At 32.4% G+C, this 9981-nt stretch overlaps 1 protein-coding gene across 1 annotated transcript; it reads right to left on the bottom strand.

Moving 5' to 3' along the window:
* Positions 1-3274: 3274 nt before the first annotated feature.
* LOC145122548 (uncharacterized) lies at positions 3275-7461 on the bottom strand. The gene is made up of 4 exons (XM_079058137.1): positions 7411-7461; positions 5094-5181; positions 4945-5013; positions 3275-4875 (listed from the first exon to the last, which is right to left on the bottom strand). The coding sequence occupies exons 1-4, from the start codon at positions 7459-7461 to the stop codon at positions 3275-3277; spliced, it is 1809 nt and encodes a 602-aa protein (XP_078914263.1).
* Between the last annotated feature and the right edge of the window lie 2520 nt (positions 7462-9981).

Genomic DNA, 9981 nt, shown 5'->3' with positions numbered 1-9981 from the left:
CTGAATGCTTCAGTTGACTGCAACAACAAGTGTATTGACCATCTAGACCATTTTGCTTTTTCTTCATCGATTATGATTTTTTTTAATCTGAAGGAGTGACGTGCATGTCATCATCCGAGTTTTTATCTTGGAGCTTGTACTCATTGTTCCAGTTGCTCATTCCTTCTCACCCTCTTGCATCGGAAGAACCTGCCTTCAGTACAAGCACTATTTTGAGATCTCCAAACTTCAGAAACACTTTCCGAAAACTAACGTTATTAAGATTCGTGAGGTTATCGTATTCTTCAACGGTAGGATCTTGAATCTTTAACTCTTCCAGAGCATCCTCCATAATCTTCAACACTTCATCAAATTTTAAATTCAGAATATCATCAATGTGTTGAGAAGATTGGATCGTTCGGATATGGACTTGCTGGAGCACCAAGTTCATGCTATCCTTGGTGTGAATTTCTCGTTCAAGCCTTTGAATTTGCTTCTCGTCATCTTCGTGTCCTTTATATGGATATCAGAGGCCATGGAGCAATTCCATTGACTCGTACTGATGAGAATTTAACTCCATAGGAAATAGAACAAAAAGCTACTAAATTGGCCTACTTCTTGCGTGTATCACTAGAAGTATTTTAAGAAATGAGTTGGAATGCTTTCTGAGTAAGAGGGAAAAAACTCCAACAATTTTTATTTGATAATAACTCGAATGATTTAGCTATTATGAGATTCGTATGTTTTCACTTTGACTTTGTAAATATGATTGGATCATGAGGTAGTTGCTGACACTTATTTATTGCTATGTTTGCCTTGCGATGATACATGTGTTGGATTAGGGTGTCTAAGGTCTTAACTAAATTTGTATATTAAGTGAATAATCGTAAAGTCCTTTTTGGGTTTCCCTCATAACCAGGAAATAGGTTGGATTAATATTAAGAGAGAGATAAAAGATTTATTAATATATTATTTGATTAATATATAATTGGAAATTGTAAATAATTAATTGAGAATTAATCAAAATTAATTTAATTAATTATGCCAAATTAATTAGAATTAATTAATAAGGTCTAAAGGTTAGAATGTAATTGTTCAAAAGTTGAACAATGAGGCATTCTAGAACCTCCCTATAAGGGACAGTTTTAGGAGCTATATTATAGGGTTTCTAGAAATTTTCTTGGTTGATAATGAAAGTAATTTGAATACCAATATAATATTATTATTTTGAATTCAAATCAGAGTTTCCTACAACTATAAATAAGGACCTCCAGAAGGCTTAAGAACCCTGCAAAAAACACAAGGAATTTTTGAAATCCCTTTCCCTCTCTTTGATTTTGATCGTAGCGTTTCCTAGGGTTTGGGTGTGACACATTAGATGCTTCCACACTATTAGGGCTAGGATTCCAAGAAGGGTTCTTCAAAGTACATTGCTATTTGCGATAATAGCAATAAGGTATGTAAACTAAACCTTTGTAATTTTCGGTTTTCACTATGGTTATTTAGAGTTTCAAAGCATGTTGCTATTATGAAAAAACCATAGATTTCTAGGTTGAATGTGCTCATAATTTTGATGTGAAATTCCACAAGTACATAGAAGTAATCTAGAAAACACATCAACATGTGCCACAGGAGTTGGCTTGTGAGTTAGGTGCTTTGGGCAGTTATTATCTTTAGATATGTTTGGTTTAGTTGATACCATATTGGACATGTTTTGGTTATTACTTTGCTTACATTTGGTTTTTGTAAACTTAAACTGTTTGACTGGATATATTGAATTAAACGTAACGTTAGTGGTGATTTTTGAAATACTGAATGATAAAGACTTTCGTTGCATTTTCTGTTAAAAGATGTTTAAAATAAATATATGGTAAAAATCACGAGTTACACATATAAACACTACGAGATAGGTTTGTCTAATAAAGATCTTAGGGAGTGATTTCAACGATCATGATACACAGTTAGTAGTTTATTTCCTGATATTTTAAAGGCAATAACTTCCCGAAGCAAAACTCTCAACACTCTAGTGCGTGACATTATACAACTAAAATATCCAACCTTTAATTTACATAATTGCAAATCAAGAATGTTAAAAAATACATGTCATAAAATGTTAAATTTTATATAATGAATTTTGTTTAATACTTCATGCATTTAAAAAATAAGAATATGGAACTTTTGTTAAAAATCATTATACATTATCAATCTCGTACTTCGTTCATGAACTTTTCCACTGCACCATTATATACCTAAAGGGCTATGGCTAATATATTAAGGTTGATAGACATGATTATGAGACCAGGAAACCACCACATATTCTATGCAACATTATTAATAATCAACTTATTAAATATATATCACATCAAAGATTTTATTGTTAATAATATATCTGATTTCATGTCTTATTCAATATCTTCTATATATATTCCTTACCGCCAAAATATAATATATATTATTGATCAATATGGTGATATCGTAAGAAAAAGCTGTTTGAAAAATACAGTCATTTAATTAGGATAATTTTAAATGTAATAATGTTTGTGTACCTCCAATGATGTCTGATGATGTTACGATTGAAAGGTAATTTTATAAAAACGATTATAATTGGGTAATTCTAACCGCACGAATTAAATTCCAAATGCACGAATTTTTGATTGACTTGATGTACATCACCCGAAGTTTTGACAGTTTTTAATATATTAAACTAAATCAATGTTTACTTTACAATTTTCATTAAATGCCCTTATATTTATAGTTGATTTTCATATCATACCTTATACTTTTTGAAACTTTAGCTTTTATATATATATATATATATATATATATATATATATATATATATATATATATATATATATATATATATATATATATATATATAGGTAAGAGTTATATGGAAAATGAATACAAGAAAGATAGTAGAGAGATTTGATTGTATTTTATTAAAACTATATTGTTTTTAATGGATCTATACCTAATATTAGGTACATAACAGCCACATATTCCTTAAGCCTTATAATTAATGAAATTAAAGGCATTTAATAATTAATGAAAGTTACTAATTTATGTTTATTTTTTATTTATTTTATTATTTAATGGTTTTAGTCTTGAACATCTCTCTCTCTCTCTCTCTCTCTCTCTATATATATATATATATATATATATATATATATATATATATATATATATATATATATATATATTAGAAACATCAGAATCGCACATATATAACAATTTTGTTTTAATTTATACAGATCTTAATAATTATAAAGAACAAAACATAAATTTGATTTTACTAATTATCAGATATTATAACTGTAGAATTGTTACAATTATTGTGTGTTGCAAATGGAGAAATGTAGGAATTCAGGCGAGCAGCATAAACAGTTTCCCATCCAGCAGACCGTGATGATCTGTTGTGACGCCAAAGTGGTAAAATAGTAGGCATTGGATATCCTCCATGTAAATTAACCTTCACATAATGATCACCTCTAACAAGAGCAATAACAACAACTCTATGAGTTGAGATGTCTTGGGGACCAAGCCATAGTGGAAAACATGTTGACGGACTATCTTTGCTTAGAAAAATAACTATTACATTATACTTGTTAGCAATGAGAAAGCTAGTGACCGGCATAATCAACCAATGATCTGTTGGTGCGAAATGTGATCCATTGAAATTCAATGAGTGGTGTATGGTGTTTAAATCGTAATCAAAAATCTGTGCGTACTCAGCTGGGTGTGCTAACAACTCATTCTGTAAATCTAAGCGGATTTGACGCCAATTATCTTCACTATAACCGAGACACGCAGCTATTGCACGAAATCCACAATTTCCATCTCCCCTCACGTTTTGTATGTTTGTGACATATGGATGAAATTCATACGGAATTTCATTCATAAGTGGATCTGAATTATACATTACTTGTTCTTGGTTGAAGTACGAGCTATGCATCGATTGTTCCTGATTAAAAGTTGAGTTGAACATTGGAGGTTCTCGGAACGAGTACGTACTGTGCCTATCCGGCTCCTGGTTTAGATCAAACAAATTAGACCGCATATAATCAGGCGTATAAGTAGAAATGCTACGTCGAGACGGATATTGAGTTGGTGGCGCTTGAGTCGGTTGATCTTGAGGTGGTGGATGTTGAGTTGGTGGGTCGTGGTTTAAATCGATATGGGTTTTCTTGAAAAGTTTCTTCTTTAAGGAGGGGCGCCCACGAGTATTTTTGTGAGTAGCAGGTTCAGAAACTGAAGTTGTTGACGGCGTGATTAAGTTTAGTAACTTCCTTGCTAAACTTAACTTAACAGGTCTTGATTGTTTTTCGTAATGAGCATTAAACATATTTACCTCAACTGCACAACCCAATTTATCATCTTCTAACGATTTGCATTCTAATAAATCAAGTTTCTTCCAAAACTTATCTACTGAATGAAGCGGTACACAATGACCTTTTTTAACAAATATAGCTTGTTCATGCGCACATGGCAGCCCATAACTTGTACGTACTTGACATCCACAATTTTCATAAACAAATCCAAATTCTTTGGACCGCTCATATTCTTTGAAAATGATATCAAGTGCATAAATTGAAACGAAACGACACAATGGTTTTAGATGTGGTATTTCGTAGTACCGATGTACAATGAAAATTTTGTTATGCGCAAGACTCGCTTTTATACCTGTGTATTGTGACTCAACAACATCAGCAATACGCTTCAATGATTTGGCGATATCTGATCTTGATGTTTCGACATATCTTTTTAACTTGGCATGTTGACTTTCAGCTCTATTAGTTGTGTGATTGCCAAAGTTAAGAAACTTATCGGTCCATGCAGACACAAACTTTTCTTTGTGTGGTGTCAACCATGTTTTGTTTAGATAAGAAAATGCATCTGAAATACATAAAAAATTTCAGTTGATGTAATGATTTATAACATATTATAGTGTATATTTAAAAATACCTGGATAATTGTTCGTAGTTTTTTCAACTTGTGCCAAAAATTTCAGTTTTTTTTTTAATTTATAGAGATCTTAATAATTATAAACAACAAAACATAAATTTGATTTTATTAATTATCAGATATTATAACTGTAGAATTGTTACAATTACTGTGTGTTGCAAATGGAGAAATGTAGGAATTCAGGCGAGCAGCATAAACAGTTTCCCATCCAGCAGACCGTGATGATCTGTTGTGACGCTAAAGTGGTAAAATAGTAGGCATTGGATATGCTCCATGTAAATCAACCTTCACATAATGATCACCTCTAACAAGAGTAATAACAACAACTCTATGAGTTAAGATGTCTTGGGGACCAAGCCATAGTGGAAAACATGTTGATGGACTATCTTTGCTTAGAATAGGAAGTACGTTGGATGTAATAGGAAGTATGTAGGGCGTACTCCCAAAAACCCATTTGGGCCATTCGTGTACCCGTTGGACTGGTACAACTTTAAGTGCATATGATACAACTCGTTGAAGCATACCGAATGTTAGTTTATCTACTACGATTGTAGGGATGTATATTTGGACCGAACTGGACCAGACCGTCTCTTGGACCGAATTAGGTTTGCAGAAATTGGTGGACCTTGGACCGGACCTGTTTAGAGGTCCTAATATCCCCCTAATATTTGTCCGTATAACGTGTATATAATAAATATTTATATAGTACGCAACGTGTACGACGAACAATTATTTTATTCGTGAGTTTTTTTATTTAATAAAATCAATAATTATCACTTAAAATATCTAGCTCTAACTTACGAGCGTTATATATATATATATATATATATATATATATATATATATATATATATATATATATATATATATAATAAAGTTATTGAAATGTGATAGAATAAAAAAATATAAGGGTGTGTTTTGTAACTTTCATCTAATTTAAAGGGAATAAAATGATTTTTTTTTTTGAAAACGATTGAAATTATATAACTGAGATGATGGGATCGATTAATCAAACTAATCTAATAATTGCTTATACACGAATTTATTCGTGTTAATAGGAGTACCCTTATAATTTCTTATACATAATTAGATGTGTGATTTGATTGTAGATGTCAAGTTTTGTCCGGTAGTTTTATCGAACACCTATAATATAATTATATTTTTATTTGTGACCCTTCTTTTTATTCATATATTTCATTATCTACTTTTTACTTTTAAATATATGTTATAATTTGCCATCAAATATTTTAATATAACTTTTCATCATCACCTTTTTATATAACTAGAATTTTACACGGAGTGTGTTACGGTGTCAATAATGAATTTAAGTATAAGAGAAGTTTAAGAGGACTTAAGTTGTCAAACCACAAAAAGTTAGAGATCAAAACCGTGCATAGAAACTTAGGACTTTAGTTGCAAATCAGGACCACAATCATGTCAAGAAAAATGCTTAAAAATAAGCACGGAAACGTAAAATTTTTACGTTGAAACATAGATAAAGTTGATGAATAGAAAAATCAGATTATATATAGTATGGAGGGTAAACATGAAAGTTCAAAAAAAAAAAAAAAAAAAAAAAAAAAAAAAAAAAAAAACGATGTGTAAGGTTGCAACGATAATAATGTATTTAAGAAGATAAACTCTTTCAAAGTGATTTTTTTATAAAGTTGAGTGGTGGTGACTATAAAAAATCAGATTACATATATAATACAGGGGTAAACAGAACACGAAAAGTTTAGAAAATGGAATGGTGGAAGTTTCAAATTAGAATGGTTTTAAAAGTTGAAGGGGGTAAAAGCATAATCTTGAGAAGTTGAGGGTATAAAATGTCCTTTTACAAACTAAAAGAAAAAAAAAACGACAAATAACAAATGGAGAGACTAAATGGTGAAAAACAAAGCTAGCCCATGATTTTTCTTTTTAGTATAGGTATAATGTTAAATATAAATGTCCATACCTTTCTTTGTGTGTATTTTGTATAAATGTAATTTTAAATAAAATTAATTTAGTTTTTTATCTATGATTTTATATATTTATACAAATATAAAGAATATAATTCATATGTTATTTTAATCAGATATAACTTTTTTTTACATTAGAATAATAGTACCTTATATATTATATATTTCGACTAGATATAATGTTAAATATAAGTGTTAATATAGCGATATCATTCTGTGCGTGTATTTTGTATGAATGTAATTCGAAATAAAATTAATATGTTATTTTAATCTGTTAAAAAATATAATTTATATGTTATTTTAATCTGTTAAATGTATTTTGAGCATTTGGAACATCATAATGGAGTATTTAGGTTCAATGGAGCACTTGGAATTCAATGGAGCACTTGAAGTTCAATAGAGCATTTGAAAAAAGAACAGATCAACTGAGAACGAAATGGATAACCAGAGAAAGGAACAAGACATGTGACAAAGGAACGATTCGTCTACAAGGGGAATAAAGCACCTGAGAAGGGAATGGAACATCCTGTGATGTTCCATAATGAAGATGTGCCATTTATAAGCATGGATTCACCATTTGTGATGAAGGTGCACCATCTATAGTCTAGATGCATCGCCTTGGAAGATAGATGCACTACTATGGAGAGGGTGCACCACTTTCGAAGCTAGATGCACCATCTAGAAGGAGGGTGCGCCATTTGTGAAGGAGGTGCACCAACTTGGAAGCTTGATGCGTCACACTTGAAGATGGTGCGCCATACCTTGTAAAAATGTGCCATCCTCAAGCATGATGCGCCATCTTGGTGCAAGGGTGCACCCCATGGTTCATGGATGAGTCATGGTATATCTTAATGACCCAATTATGTTATGATGTTCACCATGATAGTTCAGATTTTCCAAGGATTCTCAAGAGTTGAAGATGCTCAAGGATTATTGCATTATGCGCCACTATAATGGTTGATGAGCCATGGTGATCTTGATGTGTCACTCTTGCATTATGATAAGCCACTATGGATCACAATGCTCCATTATGTGTGTTGCTGGTGGTCATGCAATGTATATCAAGGACATAGGTTCCAAAAGCTACTGCATAGCGGATTGTGATTGGTTGACACCTTTCATGGGCCTATGGATTAATGGGCTTGGACCATTAGGGTTTTAGGTCTGATTCCTAGTCTATAAATAGGGATGTCTGCTAAGTCATTTCGAATGTGTCTTGTATTCTAAAGTGATAGGTGAATCTCTATTAATTATACTTGTAACCTCTATTTGAGAACTCATAAATAAAGAATAACCTCCCCCCCCCCCCACTTCTATAGACGTAAGTCACCTTGATCGAACCACATAAAATATTATGTCTTGTGTGCTTTTAGTTTTATGTTTTATCCATATCATTTTCTAACAAGTGGTATTAGAGTTGTAGTTTGTCTTCTTGTGATTGAAGATGTCGAATCACAAGTTTTATTTGGAGAAGTTCATTGTTTTAAATAACTTCACTTTATGGAAGGTGAAGATGAGGGCTATTCTGGTTCAACAAGGATGTGAATCGGGACTCAAAGGAGAAGCAAAACTACTAAAGGATATGTCGGATGAAAAGAAGATGGATATTCTGATGAAGGAACATAGTGACATTCTGTTGAGTTTCATAAATGAAGTATTGATGGAGGTTGTGGATCAAACAACTACTTTTAGGCTCTGGGAGAAACTTAGTGATAAGTACCAGAACAATTCTCCAATGAGCAGGCTGTATCAAAAGAAACATTTATACACTCTAAGAATGTCTAAAAGTATCGAAGTGAAAGATTATATGGATAACTTCAATCACATTATCTTTGATTTACTATGGGTTGATGTGGAGATTGAAGATGAAGATCAAGCACTCATTTTCTTATGTTCTCTTCCGAACTCATATGAGAATGTCGTTGATACCATGCTATATGGTAGGGAAATGATCATTGTGAATGATGTGAAGGATTATTTGTTGTCCAAGGAACTAAAAATAAATGTTTCATATGTAGAAAAAGTTTCCAGTTCTGATTTGTTTGCAGGGAGAGGAAGGACACAAAAGAGGAAAGGGGAAACAAAGGAGGTCACGTTCAAAGTCAAAGTCTAAAGGTTTAACAAATGAAAAATGTTATAACTGGAAGGAAAAGGTGAATTTCAAAATAAATTGTCCACAACTGAAGAATGGATCATTCAATAGTGAATCAAGCAGCAATAACATTGTTGCTGTGGTCTAGGAGAGTTCTGATGAAGGGAAGGATTCTAATGTACTGACTCTATGTTTAGCTATTGCTGCAGATACTTCGGTATTGGATTATTAAGCATCCTATCACATGACTTACAATCGTGACTGGTTAGAATCATTCAAAGAGCGGAATCACACAGTCAAGATGTGTGATGGTTGGGTAGGCAGTATCAAGGGCAGTGACACTATGCATATCAAGATGCACATGGTGTGGTCAGAAAGACGAACTGCCAGTATGTTACAGATCTTCGAAAGAATCTAATTTCTATTGGGAATTTGGGTAATAATGGGATAAAATATGATGGTGAGGGTGACTAGGTTACAGTCTTCAAAGGTGCTCTAGTGATAATGAAGGGAAAGATGAATCTTAGGGGGATTTTTATCTTGGAAGGGCGTATGATTATGGGAACAATGGTTGTATCCCAATCCTTGGATCATGGTGATGATAAGACAAAGTTTTGGCATCGTAGATTGCAAAACATGAGTAAGAAGGGAATGTTAGTTCTATGTAAACAAGAACTGTTTGGTGGAAAGGTTACTGGAAAGATAAAGTTTTATGAAGCTTGTGTCAAGGGATAGCATCGCAAAGTAAAGTTCAGTACTGGTCAACACACATGAAAGGAATCCTGGAATATGTTCACTCACATTTGTTGGGCCCATCTCTCATGAAGTCACTTGGTGGATGCTCATACTTTGTGACGTTCATTGACGATTACTCAATGAAAGTATGGGTGTACCTTCTAAAGACTAAGGATGAGGTGTTTGGAAAGTTCAAGGATTGGAAGAATATAGTTGAGAAAAGGACTAGAAAATAAGTCAAGACTCTAA

Source organism: Lactuca virosa, chromosome 6, assembly GCF_052849685.1.
Source record: "Lactuca virosa cultivar CGN04683 chromosome 6, Lactuca_virosa_CGN04683_v6, whole genome shotgun sequence".
In the NCBI taxonomy this organism is placed as follows: domain Eukaryota; kingdom Viridiplantae; phylum Streptophyta; class Magnoliopsida; order Asterales; family Asteraceae; genus Lactuca; species Lactuca virosa.
The sequence above is the reverse complement of the archived record's forward strand: the minus strand, read 5'-3'. Positions and strand labels throughout refer to the sequence as shown.